Consider the following 27,055-nt stretch of genomic DNA (forward strand, 5'->3'; position numbering starts at 1 on the left):
TTCTTCCCTAGGTAGATTTGGCATAAGGACCAGCTACCATGAGCGTGATTTTCTGACTCCTGTTTTGTGATACTGTCTGACCTTTCATTGATGATTCAGATACAGCTGTAAAATTGTGGGAAAGAAGGGCTTATAACCCGGTGAAAATGAAGAGAAGAAAAGTCAAGTATTTACTTTAATTCAAAGGAACAGAGAACTAAAGGATATCCAAGATATCGGTAACAATGTTCCTCTTCACTTATAAGGTAAAAGAACACATCATAACTATGTATATAACTGTACAACAGATGACCATGTAGCATAACCAAAGAGCATTATTTACAACTCTTTTTCTGTAATTACATTTCTGTTTTTTATGGTGCTTGTTTTATTTTTTTGGTGATTAGGATAAGAAAAGTGAAAACTTCTGCCCTCTTCGGTGATACAAAAATGACTTCCTTCCTGTTCATTCTCATACTTTCCTTCATTGCCCACCCTGTGAACAACATGGGTCCAGGTAAGAACCCTATAGAGGACTTTGACAGCAATCCAGTTGTCCTTGGCTAAAATATTTTATTTTCCTCTATTAGTACTTTTACATAAAAATGTCTCCTAAAAATAAAAGTGTGAATAAAATTGTAAGAATTAGCATATTGGATCAGACCAGAGATCTACCTAGAATCTCTGTCTCTGGTAGCATGAAGCTTTGCAGAATTCAGGCTGTCATCTGAAGGCATGAGATGCAACAACCGTGCAACGCTGAATAGGAGTAGGTCCAAGTAGAACCTGCCTGGCTCCTGTAGAAGCCTCAGGAGCAGGATTTGGGGGGACATTTTGGGTGGTTACAGAAGGGGGCAGGGGGGAATTGCACTCTACGGACAAAACTCTGCAGAAACTCTCTAGTGGCTGTATCCAATACGGTGGTTTAATTTTTCAAGATCACTTTTGCGCACTCCTGTATGCCTCAGCATACAATTTGGGAGTAACTGGTTTAGATATTTATTTCAGAGATTTATATATCCCTTCCCCCATAAGAAATGTTGTCCAAAGGTAAGCCCTATTTGATATTGATTAAGTAGTTTGTGTAGCTATTTGTGATTATCTGCTCTGTTTTTTTTCTCATATACATATCACAGTCCAATTCACAGTGACTGGACCCCTTTCCCCAGTTACTGCCACTTTGGGTGAGGATGTTGTACTACGCTATCATCTGTTCCCCAGGACAAGTGTTCAGAACATGGAGATAAAATGGTTCCGTTCGCAGAACTCTTCATATGTACATTATTATCAGAGTGGCAGAGATTATTCTGAAAGACAGCAAGTAAAATATCAAGGAAGGACACAGTTTCTGAGAGATGGCATTGATGAGGGAAAGGTTGACTTGAGAATTTTTAATGTCAGCCTTTTTGATGAAGGAGAATACTATTGTTCTGTGAACAATGGGAGTTTCTATCAGGAAACCTCCTGGGATGTGAAAGTAACCGGTGAGTAAGTAAACACAACTCTGTGGTTTTACTCCTTCTTTTATTACTCCATGAGGGTGGTGAAGAGTTCTAAAAGGGTTTCTTCCAACTCTGTTACAACTGATGAAATTGCTTATTAGCATTACTAACCTCACAGTGGGGCCTGAAGTTTTCCAGGGATTTCAACAGACTACAAAGATCTGTTTCCCTGAAAGAAACAACAGCTTTAAATGCAGACTCTATGGCATTACATGCCCATTGAGCTCCCTCTCCAAGCTATGTCCTTCCCAGGTACTGCCCCCAAATCTCCAGGAATTTCCCAAGCCTGAGTTGGTAACCCTACAGACCTTGCTAGACACTAATCTTGTAGTTTATTTGAATAGGTTTTTAAAAAGCCTTTGAACAGATTGATAACACAATGAATTTGCATATTAATTTAATTCTTTCTGTGTCCCAAATCTAGCATTGGGTCCTGCTCCAGTCATTTCCATTGAAGGTTATAAAAAAGCAGGGATCCGAGCTGTATGCCAGTCCAGCGGTTGGTACCCCAGACCCAAGATGCTCTGGAGAGACCCCAGTGGGAAACATCTTTCTTCGTTTCAGAGAAATTTCCAGATGGATAATGGGCTCTTTGATGTACACAATGAGATCATCGTCACACAAAGTTCAAATCACAATTTAACCTGTGTGGTCAGGAACATTCTTCTTAACAAAGAAAAGGAATCAACCATTCATATAGCAAGTAAGTTTCAAGCAAATAGTGTCAGTTATTCTATAGTATACTGTGACTGACTGAGGCGGAGTCAAAGGTGAATACTGAGATAGTCAGAGTTGCTGCTGAATACCAAACTATTCTAGAAAGTAAACCTCATGAAGATGGCGAAGAGTTCTAACGTGGTCTCTTCCAACTGGGTTACAATTTTGATAGATGGAATTTGGTGTGAGAATGAATGCCAAGGAACATGACTCTGGGACAGTCGAATGCTGGCCATGCTGGAGAGAAACTTGGTGTTGTGGTTAGAATGTCAGACAAGGATTTGGGAGAAACTGGTTTGAGTCTCTGTTCTAATAGGGAAGTGTGCTGGGTGACCTTGGGCCAGCCTCTCTCTCTCTCTCTCTCTCTCTCTAATCCTAACGTACCCCCACAGAGTTGTTTTCTGATGATAAAATAAGAAAGGGGGAATGATGCTGAAAGTCCCCCTGGGTCCGCATTGGGGAAACAAGTAGGGAATAAAGACAAACAAATATAATAATAAAAATTGCAGAGCCAGCCCTTTTTCATATATATATAAATGGCATGTCTAGTTATACATTTAATTTTGACTAGACTTAGCAAAAAGGGATGTTCTCTGTTGCGGAAACTGTTTTGGTAGGAGGCAGAACTGCTCATTCAGTATTAAATTATTGTGAACAGAGGGAACTTTGGGCTTGACAATCAGAAGTAGGTCGCCTAGTTATAAATATGCATATAAAGCTGCTTTGTTCTGAGCGTTGTTTATATGGCATATTTTGTTACCTGTGGCTTGGGACCAGGACATTTAATAATAATGTTACATATTTAGTGTGAAATCGCAGGCTGAAAGTTAACAGCTGCCTTTGCCAGTCTGCTTCTCCTCTAATGAAGTAAAATAAATAAAAAATAAATTATTCAACAGACCATGCTGAATTCTGCTTTTGTTCAAGGTGCCTGTTACATTTTAAAGCTTTTTGCCCCCTTTTTACAAAATCCAGATTTCCAAATATCAGTTTATTTTTTATGTTGTGTTTCAGTTGACGTTTTCCCCCATACATCACCCTGGATAGTGGGTCTGTGTATCTCCTTGGTGGTTTCGCTTGGTTTGGCTCTCTCTATTCCTTACCTGTTTAAAATAAACAGTGAGTATCATGACAGAAAACAGCAAGAAAGCAATATTTGGCAATAACTGTATACCTTTATCCATGTGACAATCCCAACAGGATATGATATCAAGTGTTTTACATATGGAAAACATTTTTTTCACAGAAAACAAGTCAGCCATAGTCCTGAAAATTTAAAATGTTTAATAAAACATTTCCATTTTTAACTAAATCTATTTTTCTACAATTTAAACTCCAATCTAACCCACTGCCACTAATTGTTGATTTATTATTATTTAAATTATTCTGCACATTTTGATTACTATGATCATAATTATTTCAATTATTATGTAGTCATAATTATTTTGACAGCAATCTTGCTCCATCTTTTTCTAGTGTAAGAGTAATTGAAATTTTCAGGGCTTACCTACAAATAACTCATGGCAAGAATGAATACTTGCACTTTTCTTTTCATTCTAGGAACACTTGCTGCAGAACTTGGTAAGTGACTCACTTTTCAGAAAAACAACATTTTGACCACAATCTAATGCATAGCTGAAACCTATTTATTTTAACTAGGCTGCAAGCAGGACTTTTTTTCCGGGAAAAGAGGTGGTGGAACTCAGTGGGTTGCCAGCAGAGGGGGAACCTCTTGGCGCGAGGTGGTGCCCCTGGTACCACATGTGAGCGCGCAAAGTGCATGCATGCTCCCAGGGCCAATGACATCACTTTGGGTCAGCTGGAACAAGGGGGAGTTTTTAAAAGTTTTAATCGCCCTTGGCGAAAATGGTCACACAGGGGAGTTTAGATTGCCCTCCGTGCTGCTCCAGCAGTGCGGAAGGCAATCTAAACTCTCCTCTGTCTGGAGATCAGGGGGCGGGGCGCCACCAGCCATGTGACCATTTTCAAGAGGTTCTGTAACTCTGTTCCACCGTGTTCCAGCTGAAAAAAAGCCCGGCTGCAAGCCTACTTTCTTGGGAGTAAACTCCATTGAATAACATAGGACTTGCTTCCAAGTAGATCTGCTTAGGATCTCTCCCTAAGTTAGGCATGGACACTGAGCACATGAAGTGGTCTTATTGAATCAGACCATCTGCTTATCAAGGTCAGTTTTATCTACTCCAATTAGCAGAGGCTTTCACAGGTCTTTCAGATCACCTACTACCCGGTTCTGTTTAACTGGAGATGCTGGCAATTGAACCTGGGGCATTCAATTCAATAGCATTCATGCCAAGCAGCAGTTCTACCATTGAGCCATGCCCCAGATCTTTAGGATAGAAATGGAAAAAGTCTTACGGTACATACGCAGAGTTATACCCTTACAAGTCCATTGACTTTATTGGGATTAGAAGGCTGTAACTCCACTTAGAATTGCACTGTTAGTCTAAATTCATTGAGATAAACATCAATCAAAGTCAACAATAATACATCTGATGGCTGAAACCAGGCCTCAGAGTGGATTAAAATAAACATTATGCTTTAAAAGATTTTCAAATTCCTTCTGAAATTAAAAAGGGGTATGTGAAAAATAAGATTTTGGCTTCCAAAGTACCAAATCTTTTTCAAGGGGAAACTGGAAATTTCTTTTGCCTTGCCCATGGAGAATACATTGCATTTAGGCAAAATAGCATTTCAGCTCCAGTTCATGTTGTATTATGGGAGAGGGGTCTGTGAGAAACAGATGTGTTTTTTAAAATGAACGTTTCTTGTACAATTATTAATATCATCACCCATAGTAAATTATCTGCCCTCACCTTGCCTGTTGTGATTGCAGAAGCGAAAAACCAGGTCACCCACCAATAAAGTAGGGCTTTCACCATAATCAGGGGACTCTCCAGAGAGGCACTGCCAGGGGAAAAACCCCCATGATTTTGTATTTTAATCAAAAGAAAAAGATACTTTCTCCCCAGCACGCACACAGACCACAGACTGGCGAGTGCTGAATGCACAGAATGTTGAAAACAGTGAAAGCTTAAGGGCAGGGAATTAGTCCTGCAGCGATCTGAGAATTTACAGAAACTAGTTGAATATGTGGAGGTATGAATTTCCAATCTCCCCCCACCCCACCCCACGATTTCTTGGGAGCCTCCAGCCTATTATTATCTTCACTTCCATGACATTTCTACATAGTGATGTGTCCAATTTTAGCACAGTAACTTTTCTTTTGATGTATCCTGTCAGTGATACAGGAATGTATTGTTGTCGCTTGCTTTCTTATACTATAGAAAAATCACGTTGTGGTGATTTTAACACATCAACAAGAAAGATGACAATCAGCCTTTGACTAACTCCTCCTTCTGTGATGATGATGAGGGTTGTGGTTGTCATCATTATTAATATTAAGCCAAGATTCATATTTTCATAGGAGTGTTAACTTTTATTTATATGCTTGCTTTTAGGGTGGAGGAATATGGTGATGCCAATAGAGAAAGGTAAATTGCTCTACAACTTTCTTTACTGTTATGTATTAATTTAATTACTTTAGCCATGCATGTTATTGCTACTCCCTATAAAGACATTTTTCACATTGATTTTTTTTTAAAATTTTTATTGGATTAGATTATATTATCATTCAAGACATGCATTACCCCCTTATGAATCTACTTCTAACCCCCTCCCTTTCCTCCCCCCCTTTGCTTGACTTCCAACAGTTTTCCCACCCTTTGTCTATCTTATTACTTAACTACTTAGTATCTCATATATTCTATTAAACCCAAACTTAATAATCTTTTCTCTAAGCTTTTTTCACATTGATTTTTGATGCAGTAAAGTTACCACAACAGGGGTGACTTTTACCACATAATATTTTTGTGAGATTCAGCTTGTATTTGAATGCACTCTTGTGGTGAGATCAGGTATTTACTGTGTGAAATGACTTAGCATCCATTTATCTATCTAAAACATTTATATGCTGTCCTTCCATCCAAATAGGGCTGCCAAAGTAGCAAACATGAAGGCATTAAAGACATTTCATGTGATCAGAGTGAGAAATGTGACAAGAGTCTTAGCTTGTGTAGGAATCTTGATGTCCTATTTCAAAAAACACTGCTGTGAGGGGTGGGGAAGCTCACTTCCTCAGGATCCAACATATGGGCTCTAATAAAAGTCATCTCACTCTCTGTAACTATTATATTCAGCTGTTATTAGTGCTGTGTGGAACATGGTTGGATATAGTCTGTATTCTTGAATGCTGCCAGTAACATTACTAGAGATGAACAATGCAGCTCCATGCAAACACAATGTTTATGCCATTTTATGAATTATAAGAGTGAAGATCAATATGAACACTTGCTGTTCCTGCAGCAATGAGTCCTATCTTTTTTAAAATAAATAAATAAAAATTGCATAGCTTGCTATAAACACCCCAGATCCCCCACTTGAAAACAGTACCCTCACCTCATTACATTGAAGATTATACCCTTTTCAGATCTTCAGTGTGGGCAGAATGAATAAAGCCAGCGGAGAGAGCAGAATTATAGCAGCAAGCATATTGATCTCTCTGCATGATCCAGAGCTCTTTTTTTACAGGACTTCCAACTGCGTGGAGAGAGCTCTGCATACATACAGTTGTTTGTATATGTATTCTAGCAAAAAGGTTTATTTCTTAGTCTACTAAATTCATATATATATATCATATGCAAAACCAAATTATTCAAAAAGGCTTTTGTATTGTAGGGAAGGGGTCTCAAATGCTTTGCCAATGAGTTAGGGACCATAGACTTCACCATTATGTCGCCTTACATACTATCTGTTGCCTTAAATATGTGCTCCTTGAAGCTACCTGTGCTCCATGTTGTTTAATGTCAGTTCTAGAATTGCTTATATTCTGTTTCAGCATTGCTTCAACTCTGTATTGGATTCCTGCTAATGCTATGTCTTTGTAAACTTGTGTTTATTTACCCTATGGCTTTGTTTATGGAAATGTCCTTAATATTGACTGTACTCATCTCACACTGTGTCATTCGCCTTGAGTCTCAGTGAGAAAGGTGGACTATAAATGACATTAATAACAACAACAACACTAATAAACATTCATTTCCTTCAAACCCTACTAAAAACCATATAAATCAAACTAGAAAAATATTTTCTGTAACAGGTAATGTCCAATTATTTTTAAGTCTAGCAATATTACAAAATACAATAAGATGAAACGTATCTCCTGGAAGGTTTCTTCATATGGAAAAGTCTCCACAAAAATGAGTCAGTTAGTATGATGGACGAGGCTCTGAAACACGTGAAGCAAAGCAATTCTATGCAGGATGAATTCAAATTTCATCAGTGCTTGAGTGACAGGCACCATAGAATAGGCAAAGGAGCATTTGGTGGAGAGCACAGTCCCTAGGAGCGAGTCAAAGGATAGCAGCCAAGGCTCAGTAGTACAATACATACCTTGAACACAGAAAGAGGCTCTATGTTCTGTCTCTGGTGTCTCCAGTTAAAAGACAAACAGCAAGTGTTGGAAAATTCTCTGGACAGAGAAACAATACTACGCTAGATGGAACAATGGCTTGGTGTAAGAGACTTTTCTCTTCGTTTAAAAACGAAGCCCTGGAAGTCATAGTGATGCTGGATGCTCCTTTGACTCAGCATTCCAGTACAGCTTTTCTCTCTCTCCTTTTGCTATGATCTCTCTAGCTGCATCACTGCAAAGATTACATTTTCATTTCTTTCTTCTCTCTCTCTCCCCTCCCACATCTGGTAGCAAACATAACCTTGGATCCAGAAACCGCGAACCATGACCTCATCCTGTCTGCAGACCAGAAGAATGTAATCCAAGGCTTCATGTGGCACAGACTGCCTGACAACCCTAAAAGATTCGACATGGAACGTTGTGTGTTGGGGAGTGAGGGGTTTTCCTCAGGGAGACATTACTGGGAAGTGGAGGTGGGGGAGGAGGGGTACTGGGCAGTGGGGGTGGCCAGAGACTCTGTGAGAAGAAAAGGGCGGCTTACCCTTGACCCCAAAGAAGGGATCTGGGCTGTAGAAAAGTGCCGGGTCCAATACCAAGCTCTCACTGTTCCAGAGACGCCTCTATCTCTGAGGAAGAGCCCCCGGAAGCTTGGGATTTATTTGGACTATGAGATGGAGCAGGTGGCATTTCATGATGTCAGTCACAAGACCCCCATCTTCACCTTCCGTCTAGCTCCTCTCAATGGGGAGAGAGTCTTCCCTTTCCTTCATGTCGGGGTAGGATGCTGGCTTACACTTTGCCCCTGAGGCTTTTCTTGTGTCTGGGTTGACAGAGAAACTTGACAAAACAGAGCCTATAACCAGGGAGGGGCTACTGGGTGCAATTCCTTACCCGGGACATTGATTGTCACATCTAAGCAGTTTTTGAAAAGCAGCCATTTTGATTGATTTGAGACCTTACAGCTTGCACTGAAAGAATGGACACTTTTTTGGAATAGGGACATTTTCTAGCTTAAAAAATGAGGAATGAAGGCTGGTGCATTCAAAATATGATAGCACTCCAAACTCTTAACTTCCTCACTTCCTCAGCCTTGCCCATTCAGTATCCTCCCCGACAATTTCCCCCTTATTATGCTTAAGGTACACTAAGGAAGGTTTTATTTATTCAAGGAAAGGGTTGATTATGAAGTTGGGGGTGCTGACATTTCAGATGCTAACAATTCGTAGATAGTAAAATGCACAGTGACACACATACTTGGCAATTGAAGTTCTTGTTGATTATGAGGAAAACCTTGTCTTTTTTTCTTCTGTTCTTTGAAAATTCACTGGACAGGGAAAGCTAGCTATGGTCCAGGGTGCCGTTCATAACACAAGACAAAGGTACACTAGAGCGACCAACTTTCTCTCCCTTTTTGTTGTCAAATTATGATCTTGTACCTTCTGGGAGCAGAGTGCTTTTCTCTCTTCCTGGCTCCTTTATCAGAAGAGAGCAGAGAACAGACACAAGCAGTTGGAGAAAGAGATAAAGCTTAAGGGGGAGGTCTCAACGCTTCTATCCCTTGCACTGTTCTTATTTGTTACACTAAGACCTCTCCCTTTTTATATGCAAATCATATAATCATTTTATATGCAAATCTTAGCCATGTTTAGCTTGGCTTTTAGCCTTCTGTCTTCTTGACCACCAGTGTTGGAGGCTTATGCACTGCCCTGTGAATGCATGAAGCTGCCTTCTACCGAATCAGGCACTTGGTCCATCAAGGTCAGTATCGCTTGCTCTGGCTGCGGTGCTCCAGGTTCTCAGGCTGAGGTCTTTCACATCACCTCCTGCTAGAACCTTTTAACTGGATATGCCAAGAATTGGACTCAGGACTTTCTGCATACAAAGCAGATGCCATACCAAAGAGCCACAGCCCCACCCCAATTGCAACTACTTCGCTTCACATCTAGCCTGTGTTGTCAGCACTGAACACTTGTGGGAAATGGTATAGGTAGGTGCAAAGTAACATATTACTACTGCATTTAAACAGGGTACCAGTTTGAAAAGAAGGAAATTGATTTATTTCACTTCATTTATGCCCCACTGGTATTCTTTGGATCCTTCTGTCCCTTTGGTAGACTCCTGCCCTTTCATCAATTTAGTTCCATCTAGCTTTATACTGTGACCATTTATCTAACCATTGGTATACTTACTTTCTGACCCCTCTTTTGAGGCAGGCCCAAGTACTTATTTACTTAAAACCACCATGTTTCAGTCACTCCAAACAATAACACAGAATAGTAACCTGCTCATAAACCTCTTTCCCTCTACAGTATTAATGTGTTGCAGTTTGCTGAACTCTGTAAGCAATGTTAGCACCTCTATCAAGCTGGAAATCTTTATGTAGGAATCTTTATGTACAGAAAGATAATGGCTAGACAGCTGGAATCTTCTATAGCTAGGGCCATTGGCTGCTATTTCTGTTTTTCTAGCTGGTAGTTCTTCAAAATATACTTGCTTCGGGGCTGAGCAGCTTTTAGTATTGTACTAATAAAGATCCCTCATATCCTTAAATTGGATTCCAGATGTATCACCACTATCAAAGAGACAATGTCATGTCATCAAAACTAAGCATGTGGGTTGTGAATCAAAAGTCCTGGATGCAGCGCCACCTTAGGCAAGTCACTGTTCTCTCACTCAGTAATAGGTCATCAGCTTGGCGTTGGCTTGGCATACAGAAAGTCTCTGCTTCAATCCCTGGCATTTCCAGTTAAAAGTATTGGGTAGCTGGTGATGTGAAAGAACTCTTCCTTAGACCCTGGAGAGCTGCTCCAGTCTAATTAGACTTGTTGGATCAACAGTCTGAGTCAGTAAGGCAGTTACCAAAAAGGCATTCTTTTATCTTCACTTCACCAGGCATATCTGGCCATGTTGAACTATGTTATGACTACCCTGAGGCTAGATTTTTGTAATACACTCTATGTTCATCTGCCCTCAGTGAAAATGTGGAAACTCCAGTTGGTACAGAACGCTGCTGCCCAGCTACTGTCAAGCGTGAAGCGGCCTATGCAAGTCACACCCACTGTGCAGACACTCCATTGGTTACTGATCAGTTACTAGGTTCAGAGTTTTGGCCATCACCTACAAAGCCCTTAATGGCCTTGGACTAGGGTTGTCAGGTCCCAGTTTGGAAATTCCTGGAGATTTGGGGGATGGAGCCTGGAAAGGGTGGGGTTTGGGGAGGGGCCTCAGTGAGGTATAATGCCATAGTGTTCACCCTTCAAAGCAGCCATTTTCTCCAAGTATTGTATACTGAGCCTTGAGTTCAGAATGATTGCAACCCAGAGTGATTTCAGCCAAAACAATGTTCTTTATTGCAAGCCAGAACAGGCAGATGACAGCAGACACTACTCACTAGATGACACTACACAGAACAATGAAGCTGAACAGAAGCCCTCAAAATATACAGATTAAACCCCACCTTGAAAATAGCCAGTAACCAATAAGAACGTGTACTTTACAATACCATCATTTGCATGAACTATATACAATGTATAAGATAGGCAGGCCACTGATTGGTCTTTATTGGAGAGGACCGATTGGCTGCTGCCCCCAGAAAGTACCCAATGAATGTGCAGACAAATGTAACCAATGATAGTGAAGTGCAGGCAAATGTAACCAATGGGAATTGCAGGCATAACCTGAAGCTCAGTGTGTAACAGTAAATACATTCAATATAGCAATTATCTTAGAGGCCTAGTTTGGCCTAGTTCAGCCCAATACACAACACCAGGGGAACTGATCTCTGTGACCTGGAGCTTAGTTGTAATTCCGGGAGATCTCTAGCTACCGCCTGAAGGATGGCAATCCGACCTTGGACTCACATACCTGCCAGACTGCCTCTCCTGCTATGACAGTTTTGCTGATCTGAGTGAAGCTTTCTGAAAGTGCCATCATGCAGATGGGTAAATTGTAGGGTTGCCAGCCTCCAGGTGGTGAAACTGACAAAATTGGCCGTTCCTGTAACAAGCTGTCAATCACAGAGGGAAATCACACCCACAGGAAACAGGTTAACAATTAGTTGATAATTTGTAATTATTAAGAGCAATTGAAAGTGCAAGGTGCTATTAATTCATAAATACTTCCATAAATACATTTTGCACGAAGTCACATGATATTTCACGTTTTCCTCGCAACATGGTGCGATGTTCCGGAGCCAGGTAAGCCATCTGGAAACGGCCCTACACTTCTGTCATTCTGCAGAAAGTGCAAAACAGAAATGTTCAAGATGGCATTTTTAAAGGGATTAGAACCATAATTTAATGGAGCAGCTCAGGAGATCACTTCTATATGCATTGTATTGTAGTCTATTGCATTGTTTATTGTACATATCACTTCCTATGCTACTACAACATCAGGGCTTTTTTCTGGGAAAAGAGGTGGTGGAACTCAGTGGGTTGCCCTCGGAGAAAATAGTCACATGGCTGGTGGCTGCGCCTTGGCGCAGAGGGCAATCTAAACTCCCCTCTGTCTGGAGAACAGGGGGCGGGGCCACCAGCCATGTGACCATTTTCAAGAGGTTCCGGAACTCCGTTCCACTGCGTTCCCACTGAAAAAAAGCCCTGTACAACATCCCTTTACTTTTTAAAACTCCCTTTCTTCATTCCGTTATGTCATGCCTCAGACACTTTTTGTTGTCCTACTGTATAGTTTATTGGGAGTTTTAGCCTTCTGACTGAATTGTTGTTCATATTTTGTAATCCACCTTGAATCTTAATGAAAGCCCGCTTGGGCACGGTGGCAAGAAATCTAATAATTTAAATTAAAAATGAAATGAAAAGAGGAGTAGAAGGAGCAACAGCAACAGCGCTCAGAATGGGGGGGTGGCAATATAATCAGCTGTGATTTTGCTGTCAAACAATCATGAATGAGTTTTATCCGAAGGTGATGCTTCATTAAAGCTTGGGATTTAACTAAAGAATATTGTGTTATGTGCCATCAAGTCGCCTCTAACCTATGGCAACCCTATGAATGAAAGAAAGATTTCCAAAATGTCGTATCATTAACAGACCCTACAAATTAGACGATGTGGCTTCTTTTATTGAATCAAACCATCTTGTATTCCTCTTTTCCTACTGCTTTCCACTTTTCCTAGCATTATTGACTTTTCCAGAGAATTTTGTCTTCTCATGATGTGACCAAAGTACGATAGTCTCAGTTTTGTCATTTTAACTTCTAAAGAGAATTCAGGTTTGATTTAAACTAGTATTCACTTATTTGTCTTTTGGGCCATACAAAAACAGGGAGGGGGGACTCCCCCATGCTATTTTGACTTGGAGGAAAAAGCTTGAGAGAGGAGGGAGGAGCCCCTCCTCCCACACAGAGGCATTCTGGGGCAGTTGGACTCTCCTTTTTTTTAAACAGCCATTTATTTTTTAACTGCTGTATGGCTACAGAAATCTGAGTTGGGTCTGGGCTCTTTAAAAAACTGCACCCTGTCATGGAAGCTCACTGGGTGGCCTTAGGCTAGGGATACCAGATTACCCGTTACTGAAGGCGGTATTGCAGCCAACCTCCCACTCCCATTCTCCAAACTCCTGCTGCTGCTGGTGGAGGAGCAGGATCAAAGGGGGGGGGGAGGGAGACATTGGCATCAGGTGATACCATAGTGTCACTTACAGGTATGTTCCTGGAAGAGATGTCACAGCATTGCATGACATTCTAGGAATTCCCCAAATTTCTATGACAAAACCCATAGAGATTTAGGGAACTCCTAGAATGTCACCCAATGCTGTGACGTTGCTTCCAAGTATGTACCCAGAAGTGAAATTGTAATGTTGCCCAATGGCCGTTTCCAGACGGCCCCCCGCCTCGCGAAACGTCGCGCGTCGTCGCGCGTCGTCGCGCAGAAAACGCGAAATATCGCGTTTTCTCGCGCGAGTTTTGCGCGACGTCGCGCAAAACTCGCGCGAGAAAACGCGATATTTCGCGTTTTCTGCGCAACGACGCGCGACGACGCGCGACGTTTCGCGAGGCGGGGGGCCGTCTGGAAACGGCCATAGTCAGTTTCTTGGGTCTCTGTCCCCCTGAAGATCCTGCCAGTTTTCATGGCCTGCCAGTTTTTTCCCCAAGTTCAGTGCAAGGCGTTGGTTGTGACTGTTAAAGCTCTTCATCTCCTGACATATGTTCCTGGGGGTGGAGCCTGGGGATGGTGGGGTTTGGGGATGGAGGGACCTCCGTAGGGTATAATGCTTTAGACTCCACTCTCTGAAGCAGTTGTTTTCTCCAGGGGAACTAATCTCTATAATCTGGAGATCTTCAGGTTCTACTTGGAGGTTGGTAACCTGTTATGTCCTTAATGCTAGGCATTAGAATAAGGAAGCAGCATCGTTTCAAACAAGAGCACAGTTAATAACTCAGATTCTTTCTCTGTGTAGAGCTGCAGCAACTTTCTTTCTCTTTGATCTCACCCACACAATATTCAGGTGTGGACTCAGTCTAAAAAGCTAGCCTGGAGGAAAGGAACAGAGTTGCAAAACACCACACAACCCTACAAGAGCTGCTTGTTGCCAGGGCTTTTGAAAGGGTATGAACAACAGACATCTTTTAAGGGTGGGGGGAGTTATTTGAGGGCTTTATCCTGGTTTTAATCTGTAATGTTTTAATTATTATTTGCAATATCATTACCATGTGCTAGAGAGATACTTGAGTAAAGGTGTGGTTGAGAGAAGGAAAGCAAAAATAAAGAACCATTCAAAGGTCACATTCCTTTCTGAAAACTGCAAGACACATCTTTCACAGTGGGGCTACCACGCCTAGAGAAAGCAAAAGAGGAAACGAAGGAAGCAAGAATAGAAGAGGAAATGGGGGGGAGTGCTTCTGCTGTGATCTTACCTGTTGTGCTCAAAGGTTGCCCAAACCAAGAGGAAGCAGAGGCAGTCTATGGCCATTGGCTCCATCTTGTGCACCAAACCTTGAAACCCAGAGCCAAGCTCAAGAGACAAATTACACATGCACATGAAGGAAGTTGCCATGTTAGCCAGTTTTAAAAGAGATCTGAAGGCTTTATCAATTCCCCCTCTCTACAGAGCCAGGGGAAGATAGCTCCTCAGAGAGTTTGTTAATTTCCTCTTTGCCTCCCTAAAGCTCTGTCAGTTTCACCTTCCCTTCTAGGAGGTGAAGCCAAAATTAAGGCCCTTCTGGGAAGTGAAGCTGAAATGAACAAACCCTAACATTGCAACTCCCTTCAGGTGCATGTCCTTGTGTAATTTGTCTCTTGTAACTTTGCTCACAGAGGAAGGGGTGCTGCCTTCTGCTGGGAAATTTGTGGGACAGGCTTGAACCTCAATCTCTCCCATTTGCACCCATTCATGGTTAATAATCAGTTAATGGGTGGGGGAACCCAGAGGAGTAAAGGCAAATTATCTGCTCAACTTCCCAGTGTATTTATTTATTATTGTGTTATTCTATTTTGTACCTCATAGTAATCAGTACTAGTTGGAAAGTGCATGATAGCTATTTGGATTTGCATGCTCCCAACTTCCCTGAGTGTTGAGATCTCCTAGATCCAGCACATCTAGGTTGTTTCCTTTGGATAAGAGAGCACTGGAGATACAGGAATTTTGCAGTGTTTACTTTATTTACAAACATAGTACCAGAGCCTGTACCAACAATCCATAGTGTTGCCTGAAGCCAGCTGCCTTTACTTTTAAACTCTTCACCACCACCTCTCCCCCACATTCCTCTGAGTGAGAGCTAGGTCTGTAAAAGCCCCTTTCCTTCCTTCTCAGGCATCTTCTTCTTTAAAATAAACATGGCAAACTACACATGTCCTATAGCGCTTTCCAAACTCTTGTGACTGTCTGGACCTTTACAAGAGTTTGACCATTTTTGTTCAGCAAAGATGGCACCAAAAAGAGCAACCAAAATGATGGCCAGACACTCATGAAAGGAAGGAATTTTGTCAGAGTTTGGTATGTGCTATAGGTAGAGTTGTCAAGCCATGCCTGGGTGTGCTTGGTAGCTTCTGGGAACTTGTGGGGCCGGGACACGGGTATGTGTGTGAGCTGGATTTGCAGGCATTGTGATGTCACATCACTCTAAGAATTACCAGATACTCTATGGTAAAAGCATACAGTTTCATTTTCTAGTGTGCAATGCTGTCTTAAAAAAAATTCTTCCACTGCATCTCTGAGGATTGGTAACAAGATGTAACTCCATACACACTGCCACCCACCATAAGCCTCTATGCACAGGTTTAGAGCTTCACAGGTAGTTAAAGGCAGCCATAATACAACACCTGTCTAACTTCTTTTTATTAGGTAGAGAGCCCTGACCCAAATCCACACATGGGGCCCCTCTCTCTCCTCTTCCCATAGGCTCCACCAGAGAGGCAACCAGCTCTATATATTCACTACCACCTCATCCAGCTACTGCACAGGGCTACCAGGGAGAGGGAGCTCAGTATTTACTCCCTCTACATTCTGCCACCATTTAGTTAAAATTAGGCCCATTGGTTGTGACCAGAATGCTTGAAGTATGTGTACGTGTTTTATTTCCCCTCAGCCAACAACTTCAGGCCAGCCAGGGTTAAAACAGAAACCAGAATAGCTTTTATTTACAAGATGTTGAACACAGGAGTGAATGATTTAAAACACACAGATGGTGGGGGTGTCATGATGTAAAGGCGACACCATAGGGTTGCCAGGTCCCTCCACCCTCCCACCTTTCCACTGGGACAGAAAAGCTCAGGGATTTCCATTCCTACTGGTGTCTGAAGCAGTGAGCTCTGACTCTTGAAAGCACAGGGCCTGAAAATCTTGATGGTCTCTAAGGGGCCATTGGACTCAAACATTGCTGTTCTACTGCAGACTAACATGGCTACCAGCCTACAACAACTGGGGACAACAGAGATAATGAGAATAGATTCCAAAAGGACTAACTAAACATCTAGGCAACATTGGCATAGACTGGATAACAACTGGACAGTTGCAAACTACTTGGAACATGGCACATACAAAGGTGATACCTAACTGATTCCTAGATTCTTGGATAAAAGCAGTCAGTGAAGGACAGAAAAATTCCAGCCCAAACATCTGGTGGACAGTGATAACATCACACAAACAGAATACAACCCACATACTATGTTCTTAGGGCCAACCACAGAATAGCGTGCAAGCTTCTGAGTTCAGTTTCTTCCTTGAGCTGGATGTTCCATTAATTTTTTTTTTGTTTAAAGTTTTGGGAAAGGAAAATGGTTCAGGTCATTACGGTGAGTCCTGGCCAAGCCTGCACTGCGTGTTAGAAAAGGGCAAGAGTCCAGTAGCACCTATAAGACTAACAAAATCAGCCACAGCTAGAGTTGTCAGCTACAGGCAGGGAAATTCCTGGAAATTTGGGAGGGTGGAGCCTGGAGAGGGTGGGTTTTGGAGAGGATAGCAGGAAATATTGCCATAGAATTCAGACTCCAAAGCAGCCATTTTCTTCAGGGGAACTGATCTCTGTTGCCTGGAGAGCTGTTGAAATTCCTGGAGATCTCCAGCCACCACCTGGAGGCTGGTAACCCTAGTCACAGCTCACCAAAGCTCATACCCTACCACAAATTTTATTAGTCTTATAGATGCTACTGGACTCTTGCTCTTTTCTGTTGCTACAGACAGACTAACATGGCTACCCATCTTGATCTTGCTTGAACTGGTGCTGGTTTCAAGTTACAGCCATCCCTTTCGGCCACGAGGCAATACATCGATTAAACGCCATGGGCCTCAACAAAGCCCGACAAACTTCTCTTTAAACCAGCCAGACTCAAAGAGAGCACAGGAAACACTCAAGCTGTCATTGCACTCACTTAGGAGACGAATAACCACAAACTAAAACAGCGATTTCTCTGACATTCGTGTTCAAAAAGCATTTCGTCTCCGCGCCTATTGGCTACCACGGTCAGATTTATGCCTGATCGCTCTATCAGAGGATCGCCGCGGACCAGGAAGCAGCCGAGGGGCGGGCACACAGCCGGAGGGGGAGGAGTCAGCCGTGTGCTCGGTTTGCAACGGTACTTTCGATTTAGGAGGTGGCTCGTCTCCCTGTTGGGCTTTTTTGCATCAATAGCGAAGAACTAGCGGATCCGGGCGCGGGTTGAAGACCGTAAGGTGGGGGTGCAGCGTGCGTTTTGCAATGTGGCTACTCAGGGTCGGAGATAAGGAGAATGCGAAGCAATTAAGAAAATACAGGGGAAAGGTGGGGGAGGGGAGAAGAGGAAGACGCGGGGAAGAGGAGGGGGTGGGTGTCGGTGCCTGGGGGGAGGGGTTTCTGGAAGGGGGAGGGCAGTGCAATGATCCCAACCCCCGTCAAATTCAGCGGAAGATAACAAGGAAAACGATTCCTTAATAGCTGGGATGAAAAGATAGAAGTCTTGAAAGAGTTCTCGCCTCGTTTTGCGGTGGACAAAGCAATCGTTCGCATTCTTGTTTGCCGAATTACTGGTAAAGGTATGTGAGATTTTTTTTTTAAGTGGTGAAGGCACGTGTGCTAGGCCCAGGCAATTTGAGAACAACCCAGTTGAATGAAGCTACATATTATGGCTTGACTGGATTTTGTGCACACATATTTGGACGCATCTGACGAAGAGAACTGTGATTCTCGAAAGCTTATGCTACAGTAAAGTTGGTTAGTCTTAAAGGTGCTACTGGACTCTACATATTTGGGAGTAAGCCTTATAAAGACAATAGGATTTCTTTCTGGTGCCTAAAATCTTCTTGTCAGGGTTGATTTTTTTGGTGTGGAATAATGATTTTTAAAGCACATGTGAATATATCCACAAACGATGCAAAACTGAATTAATCAAAAAGGCTTTTCACTCAAATAGGAGGGCTGTATTGTAGGGAGGGGATCTCAAATAATCCAGTAATGAGTTAGGAACCATAGACCTCACCACTATGTTGTATTGGAGGCCTACTAATGCTGTCTTTGTGAACTTGTATCTCTGTACCCTATAACATTGTTTATGGAAATGTTCCTGATACTGACAGTACTAATCTCATACTGTGTAAACCTCCTTCAGTGAGAAAGGCGGACTATACATGACATAAGTAAATAAAATAGAGTTTTTTCCAAAGCGTAGAGAAGGAGCACACAGGTCATCCTTCAATAATTTGGCTGACCTTTTGTTGAACACAGTGGGCTTCTTGGCTTCCATAAACTTTCTAGAGGAACTCTTCACACATCTTGCATTCTTGCTTCTCATTTTTTCCCTCTTCAGACTTTTAATTTGGTCTTTGGTGAGGCACCCATTTTCTGATGTTTACAAAGGGAAACTTCCTCTGCTGAAAGCAACAGAAATGAGACTAAAACTTTGTTCCTCTTCTTTATCAGAAGAAGACACTGAATGGCTACTCCAAATCCAGAAAAATTTCTCCAGGATGAAGCCACCTGTTCCATCTGTCTGGATTATTTTCAGGATCCAGTGATGGTCATAAACTGTGGGCACAATTTTTGCCGAAACTGCATCACACAATGCTGCGAAGGGTCACCTTTCAAAGCCATTCCCTGCCCACAGTGCAGAAGACCCTTTCCCTGGAAAAACCTTCATCCCAACAGACATCTGTGGAACATTGTGGACCTCGCCAAACAGTTCAGCAACAAGCGGGCAAATGAAACTGGAGACTTGTGTCAGAAACACCGGGAGCCCCTGAAACTCTTCTGTGAACATGACCAGACTCCCATTTGTGTGGTGTGTGACAGGTCCAAGGCGCATAAAAATCACAGTGTGGTTCCCATAGAGGAGGCTGCTCAGGTTTACCGGGTAATTTGTAGTGACTGAAGTGATTTATGGGGGAAACCCCTCAATTCCCTGATTCTAAAAAGAGGGTCAGTCTGGGGTGGGGGAGGGGTCACTGAGGGGAAAGTCAGTTTTCTATAAATAGAGTCCTATTCTATGGAAATTATTTTCTGAGAGGGGTACTTTGGAAGAACTGGAAATCTGTCTGAATTCACTGGTTCCTGCTAACGCTAAATCAAGAGGTTAGAGCATGACTAAACCTGTACTGGCCCTTTCCATGCTCCTTTCCCATGTTGATATGTTCATACATAGAGTTTCTCAATTTTGTCTACATTTAGGATGGTTCAAATGATAACACTGGCATTTTTTTCCTGGAATTTCTGAGGTATAATTTGGTCCTGGAAAACAGCCCACGTTACATGTGCGTGCACAGCATGGGGTGAGGGGTTTAACTCCTTCAAGGACAAAACATATTGTTTCTGGCTCTTCCCTCCTCCAGTTTCTTAGAGTAGCCTGAAAATGGAGAGCATTCTTGAGAGAGGAAAATAGTGTGGGGAGTGGGTGTTCACTGCCACTCCCCCATCTGTATTTGGAACTCCACAATCCTCCTAAGGGAAAACATTTCTTCTTTGCCATGCCATTGCCACAAAAACTCCATCTGTTATAGGAGATACCTGGAGTAACTCATCTCTCCCCACCCCCCAGTCATGCACATTCCCTGACCTTTGATGCTAAAGGATCAAAGGTCCTAATGCTAAAGGTTCAAAGGTCCTAATGGAAGAGAAGCACAGGTGCTTCTCTTCCATTCTATGCTGTGGCAGCTTAGACTGTAAATATGAGTTCTTTATTTATGGTAACTGGGCAATATGTGAAGAAAAAATAATGGTCTTTTAAAAAGTGCATTTATGTCTTTTTAGGGTAAACTGCAGCATTATCTTCAAGTGCTGAAAGAAGACAGAGAGGAGATTTTGTCACATAAATCAGAGTTAGAGAAGCCAACCCAGGATCTACTGGTAGGTACAACAGCAATTTCAAAGGAGTCCACTCGGGAGTTAACAAGCAAGGGACCCACAAGTACTTGTGGGGGGATTTCATTTTTCCCTTCCACACTATTTCCTCATTCCCTTTTCTGAAAGTCCCCATAGCCTCTCCCCTTTTCTTGCTTCCTTCTCTCTTTCCTACCCACCAGCCAACCATCTTGGTCTGTCCCCCTGTCTTCAGCACTCCTTTCTCCCATCCTACCTCTCCAGCATCTGTTGGGAACAACTATGGACAAATTGCAAGGTGCCAGCCAGGCTGGGCCCTGTACTACAATGGGGAGCCTGCAAAGACTTGCAGGGGCCCCATACTTTCCCCTGTATCTTCCTCTCTGCATCATTTCCCCTTTCCTTCTTCCTAGCAGCCCCATATTCTCAACTTCCCCTGCTTCCTGCTCTCCTTTCCACCCATTAACCAACCTACCTTTTATCTGCCCCCCCCCTACCATCAGCTACCCTGAGAGGTAGGTTAGGCTAAGAGTATGTGACTGGCCCAAGGTCACCCATCAGGCTTTTATGGCGGAGTGTGGATTTAATCCTGGGGCTCCCACATCCTAGTCTGGAACTCTAACCATTACACTACACTGTATTTTGTGGGGTGGCTGCTGTTGAACAGTAGCAAGCAGCCAGGCCTAGATGAATCGTGCAGGTTTTGTGGTAGCAAGTCACTCTGGTTGCTGATAGGCCTGGCCCCAGTGAGTTCTCCCTCAAGGCCAAAACAGCCCTGGAAAGACCATCCCCCTCCCCCACCTTTTACTGACAGAAACCGTTGTTAATTAACATTTCGGCTGTGTGAAAATCTAGGGAGTGAACCAAGAGCCTTTCTGAGAACAGTCTTCCAAGGTCGAATCACTTGGTAACTCAGAGACTGCTCCACAGGTGTTATTAATCAGCGCAACCAGCACATATCTGAACTAGGCCAGAGCCTGAAAACACTTACAGTTCTGAACGTGAGTTCAGCCATTTTCACCAAACTCTGGCTTGGGATTGGCAACTTCCGTACAGGCACCCTGGTCCTTACGGTAGCAGTGTGTCCAAGACAACCTAATGAGTTCACAGCTTTGTTGGAATTTGATTTGAATCTAAATGTCACAACTTGGTGCAAGGTCAGCATGCTGTTTCAATAAACAGACATGGCAATATTCTGTCCCATAAATGTAAAATCTGTAGGGAGGCTTCCCATGGTAGTAACAGTGTAGCCCTAGGCTTGTTTCTGGTAACCAACTGCTTAGATGTTCCTGCCCATGATATGGAAGGAGACAGAACTAGACTTGGTAACAGGGAAAAGCTGGATCCCCCCCCCCCATTTTTGAATAAATGCTGGAGCAGATGAAATAATATAAACAATTATAATAGAAAAACTAGCTCTCTTCTATCCCCCCCCCCTTTCACTTTCCCAGTGGCATTTGGAAACTCCTGGCAGCAGTGTCACAGGCACTGTCCAGTAGGTGCTTCTAGTGCTAGAGCATTTGCCATTCACAGTTTCATTTCAGAGGAGTGTGTTGTTAACAATAGGTTGAATGGAGACATCAACCGATGCTCCGTGCTCTGGGAATGCCACCTGAGTTCCCACGTTTCCACCTTGTTCTTTACACTGTTCTCATCTGTCCATAACAGAAAGACACAGCTGCAGAGAGGAAGAAACTTTCATTGGAATTACAACAGCTGCGTAAGCTTTTTGAGAAAGAAGAACAGCGTCTGTTGTCCCAACTGGATGAAGTGGAAAAAGAAGTTGAGAAGAGAGAGGCTGAAAATGTGACTGCGTTTTCTGAGGAGATTTCCCGTCTTGATGCCTTGATCCGTGAGCTTGAGCAGAAGTGTCAGGAGCCACCATGTGGGCTTCTCCAGGTAAGAGTTTTGGCACACAGTAAACAGGTATGCATTTCCCACTTGGTATACTCACTCTGTACCACTTCTCTCAAGCAATGCAGTGTTGTGGGGATAACGCTCATAGTGCAGTTTTTTATACCTGATTTTTAAAAAAATATTCCATTTGTTTAATGCATTTTAATCCTGTCCTTTCTCCAGGAGCTCAGGGCAGTGTACATAGTTATTCCTTCCTGCGTTTTATCTTCATATTAACCCAATGAGGCAGGTTAGGACGAAAGAGAACAACTGGCCCATGGTCACCCATTAAGTTACATGGCAAACAGGGTATTTAAACCAAGTTTTACTGGTCCTAGACCAATGCTTACTACTGCACCACAGTGGCTGTCTATTGCAGTTATATTGGCTTTGTGGAATTTGGAATACATCCACACATCACTGAATATTGTTGCGCTGTAGTAATAATTTGCAACTGGATGTCTCTCTGTGAACAAGACTAGTTGTGAATAATTTGCTATAGCACAACAACAGTGTTGTATCCATGATGTATGGAGTAACTATACCAATAGAAGTCCAATTAAGATTTTTTATCTGCAGTGGAGCCACTGTCGTCTCTCTAGAACAAATCCTCATCCTAAACAAAACTAGTATTTCTGTAATAATCTCCCGTATAAATGGTGGCACAATAAGTAATAGTACTGGGTTGAGGTCATGTGGAAGAGATACTGTTTAGTACTTTTAAAAAATCATTAAGGTAGATGAGTGCTCCATAGTATTCATACAGATAAATACAAGGTCAAGTATGGATTATTGGTTAGTGGTGAATTAGAACTGGAGAGACATATACAGCTGATCTGATTTTTTTAAATATATTTATTTTAAACAAATACAGTACAAACACTTATACACCAATTCAAAAGTGTATGAATAATGCATAAATGCAAATGCATAAATAATAATACAACTATGAGTATATGTACTATAAATAATAACACAACTAATAATCCAGCCAGAATCAGAGAATCAAAATATGCATATCTCATTTCAAATGACAGTGCCAAGGAATCTAGTAAAAAGCTATAAATTTCTTTGAATACGGGAAATAACATCAACCCAAAATGAATCAAATTGTTGTGAACACTAATGGCTTCTTAGTCAAGAAAGCTTAATCATGATACAAGTATCCTTCATTTTCTCAAGCTATTCCTTCATATCAGGAGCATTCTTAATTTTCCAGTGTATTACATGCATGAGCCTGAAATCAGATTTAACAAAATAAATTGTAACTTTTGGGACTGAAACCGCATAATTAAGAAGTAATTCTAAAAACAATGGAATCTCTTTCTAATCCAATTGTTATTTTCTCACAATAATTCTTGCCCCTTGAGCACCACCACCACATAAGAATGAAATCATCCTCTAATGTATCACAGAACCAACGAGTACCCAAACAAGAGTTAATTTTTTTTTGCAATGATTACTGTGGTAACAAAATTGATGAATAATTTTGGCCAAGTTCTCTTTAAAAGCAAGATAAGGTAAAAGATGCCCCCGAAGAAAAACACTTCCAGATCTCATCATTTAGTTTATATCCCAGATCTTTATTGCGTCTTTCCTGAAAAGTAGTATTTTGACTAAGTAAAATATAGTGTGTGTATTTATGGTTGAGACAAAATCTCTTCAAACTCCGTATAGATCCTAACTCTAGGCCCCCCTTAACACCCTTGAATTGATGAAACTCTTTAACTTGCCAGTATTCAAAGATTGAAATTTTGACCATTGTTGCAACAATGAATTGCTTGATATAAAAGTTAATCTTCACTGTATTGCTCCAATTTTAGTTTATATACTGCCGAGGCAAACACAGTGTACAGTTGGTCTAAATTGAACCCCATTATGGTGGTCTGCTGTAACGGGAGAGCCAGCACAGTGTAACTGTCAGGGTGTCAGATTAGGAGCTGGGAGAACCAGTCTGCATCTGCACTCTCCTACAGGAGCTTGTGGCAAGATTTTGGGCCCTTCATTCTCTCTCAGCCTAACTTACCTCACAGAGTTGTTTTGAGGATAAAATGGATGAGAGGAGAACAATGTTGTAAGCTACTTTGGGATTCTTGTTTGGGGGGGGTGGGGGAGCAGGATATAAAAAAGCAAATAAAAATGTGAGGAAATGACCTTTTTTTAGGATGTGGGGGAGGCCCTACAATGCATAATAGGGGAGTGCTGTAGTGTAATGTGTGAAGGGAACCCCAGATTCGTTCCCTGACATCTCCAGTTAAAAGAATCGGGTAGTAGGTGATGTGAAGGACTTCCACCTGAGGCCCTGGAGAGCTGCTGAGGGAACAGTACTGGCCTTGGTAGAACAAATGGTCTGACTAGGTATAAGGCAGCATCTTGTGTTAGATTGAAGCACCTAAACTTACTCTGTCTCTTCTCTTCCCTGCCAGAATATTGGAAGTACCATGAACAGGTATGAGGCTCATTCTTCCTGCCACCATTTTGCCATGCTGGGACTTGGAAGGTCTGAGGAGCTGGAGGGGGCAATTCTTAAGTGATGCATTTGCACTTGTGCTATGAGTTTTTAAGTAGCAATCGCATACTATGTTGTTTCCAAAGGCTAAGAGCTACATCATTGTTAGAATGCAGCCTTTTATTATATCAAGCGTAGGAGCCTAGAAGATTTTACATATTCAACCAGTCTGGATCCTATGAGCTTGTTACCTGTTGGGAAAGTTTAATTGGAATGAATTAGCCCCACAACTTTTCTGGATACAATTTTGCAAGCAAGATTCTATCATCTTAAACCTGTAGATTGAACCCATGAATAGACAAGACTGATCTTAATAAATACCTGAAAAATGCACCAGGTTTGCAGAAAAATCTGAAATCTAAAAAACAAAACAAAACCCCAAATTATAAAAGGAGTGCCTGTAGCTTTAACCAGATCCCTCAGTGGCTGTTGCTGGGCAATCTTAACAGTTTAGCCAGTATTCCAGGTTAGGATTCTGTCAGTAAAAGGCAGGGGAGGGGGGCAAGGTCCTTTCTGGGGCTGTTGTGGCCTTTGAGGGAGGACTCATTGGGGCCAGGCTCAGAAGCAACCACTGGATGACTTGATACCACAGGATTTGCATGAGTCACCCAGGCTTGGCTGCTTGCTACGGTTCAGCAGCAGCAGCTCCACAAAAGCCAGTGCAGTATAGTGGTTAGAGTTTCAGAGTAAGATCTGGGATTCCCAGGTTCGAATCACCATTCTGCTATGGAGGTTCACTGGGTGACTTTGAGCTAGTCACACACTCTCAGCCTAACCTACCTTTCTGGGTTGTTGTAAGGATAATATGGAGGCAAAGAGAATGTTGTAAGTGGCTTTGAGTCCCCACTGTGGAGAAAGACAGTATATACATGAAGTAAATCAACAAATACAGGTGAAGATCAGAGGCGGATAAAAAGTAAATTGTTTAGTGAGTTCAAAGGAGAGAAGGACATAGGGAAAGGTGAGCATATAGAGGTTACCCGGAGGAGGGAAAGAGGAAATGGTGTGGGGAAAGGGGATATAGGGGTAAATGAAGAGCCCTCTGGAAGTCCTTGCAGAGTCCTCTACCATGCAGCTGGGTTATAGGAGAGACTGCTGCCTGTGGGGGCGGGGGGAAGGTGAAGAAAAGAGGGTAGACAAAGGTGGGTGAGAAGGAGAAGCAGGAAAAGACTATGGGGGCAAGGAAGGAAAAGAGGACATGGTGGGGAGGGGAAAATAAGATGCCTCCTGCAAGTGCTTGTGACGCTGCACATTAATATTTTTCATATTCAATCTGGTACTCTACTTTTATCCTTTTATGTTGCCATATTATAACTTTTTCAGAGAGGAGAACTACTTTGGCATAGTCAGTCCAAGGCCTCACTGATGATTTGATTGCATCATTAGCATCATATATAAATTTACCCCCATGTTTCAATGTTTTAGTTGTAGTGTATATTCTTTGTACATGTGCAGTTGACGATGGATTCCATCTATTCCGTTCTTTACTCAGGCAGTGCTTATGATTGATTCCTGGAGTCAGGATTTTTTTCCCTTTTCCAACTAGAGGACTCTGGCCTTTCCCTACTGTGTGTTCGCAGCCCCTTCCTAAAATATTGCATTGCTGGAAGTCAATGTTCTACTCCTATTATGTGTCAATGCAACAAATAGATTCTGTTTCTTCCTCTGAGCCTTGCAGTTCATACTGAAATGCACTGTGAACAAAAGTAGTTTCAGGTGTTAGTCAGTAGTAGTAGAACAAATTTTGAATCTAGAAGCATCTTAAAGACAGACAAAATTTCTTCTAGAGTATGAGCTTTGACTTGTGAAAAGGTTTTGTTGATCTCTTAAGATGTTATTTGACTAAAATTTTGTGTGAACAAAGTATTTCCTGTCCTTTAAAAAAACTCTAGATGTAAGGACAAGTTCCAGCTTCCTGTTACACGTGATTCTTCAGAGCTGAAGAGAAAATTGCAAATCCTCTCTAAGGAAAGTGCGTTACTACAGGCAGATTTGAAGAAATTCAAAGGTAACAAATGCATTTCTTAACTACTGAAATGAGAAGGTTGCTTCCACTTTTTTTTTAGGTCCTACTCAGATAATCAGGGAATGTATGACACTGTTATGTTTAACCTTTGTGAGGCTGTCTGTGTAGTGGTTGGAGCAGGCCTATACATTGGATGGTGGTGAATGTTTCGTTTCCTGCCAGTCAAAAGTGAGAGAAGTATAGGTTAGCAAGTGTCT

At 42.2% G+C, this 27,055-nt stretch overlaps 1 protein-coding gene across 1 annotated transcript in view; it reads left to right on the forward strand.

The window, feature by feature from the left end:
• Positions 1-27,055, forward strand: part of LOC129327704 (E3 ubiquitin-protein ligase TRIM7-like) — a 35,271-nt gene continuing 8,216 nt past the window's right edge. The window contains exons 1-14 of the mRNA XM_054976458.1: positions 1-245; positions 387-496; positions 1,116-1,463; positions 1,906-2,184; positions 3,213-3,317; positions 3,759-3,779; positions 5,678-5,710; positions 7,981-8,487; positions 9,374-9,447; positions 19,049-19,465; positions 20,359-20,454; positions 22,096-22,326; positions 24,750-24,772; positions 26,725-26,840. Of these exons, the coding sequence (XP_054832433.1) occupies positions 430-496; positions 1,116-1,463; positions 1,906-2,184; positions 3,213-3,317; positions 3,759-3,779; positions 5,678-5,710; positions 7,981-8,487; positions 9,374-9,447; positions 19,049-19,465; positions 20,359-20,454; positions 22,096-22,326; positions 24,750-24,772; positions 26,725-26,840 (2,317 nt within the window). The 5' untranslated portion in view covers positions 1-245; positions 387-429. The remainder of the gene's footprint in view (positions 246-386; positions 497-1,115; positions 1,464-1,905; positions 2,185-3,212; positions 3,318-3,758; positions 3,780-5,677; positions 5,711-7,980; positions 8,488-9,373; positions 9,448-19,048; positions 19,466-20,358; positions 20,455-22,095; positions 22,327-24,749; positions 24,773-26,724; positions 26,841-27,055) is intronic.

The sequence above is a fragment of the Eublepharis macularius genome, chromosome 4 (genome assembly GCF_028583425.1).
Source record: "Eublepharis macularius isolate TG4126 chromosome 4, MPM_Emac_v1.0, whole genome shotgun sequence".
NCBI lineage: Eukaryota > Metazoa > Chordata > Lepidosauria > Squamata > Eublepharidae > Eublepharis > Eublepharis macularius.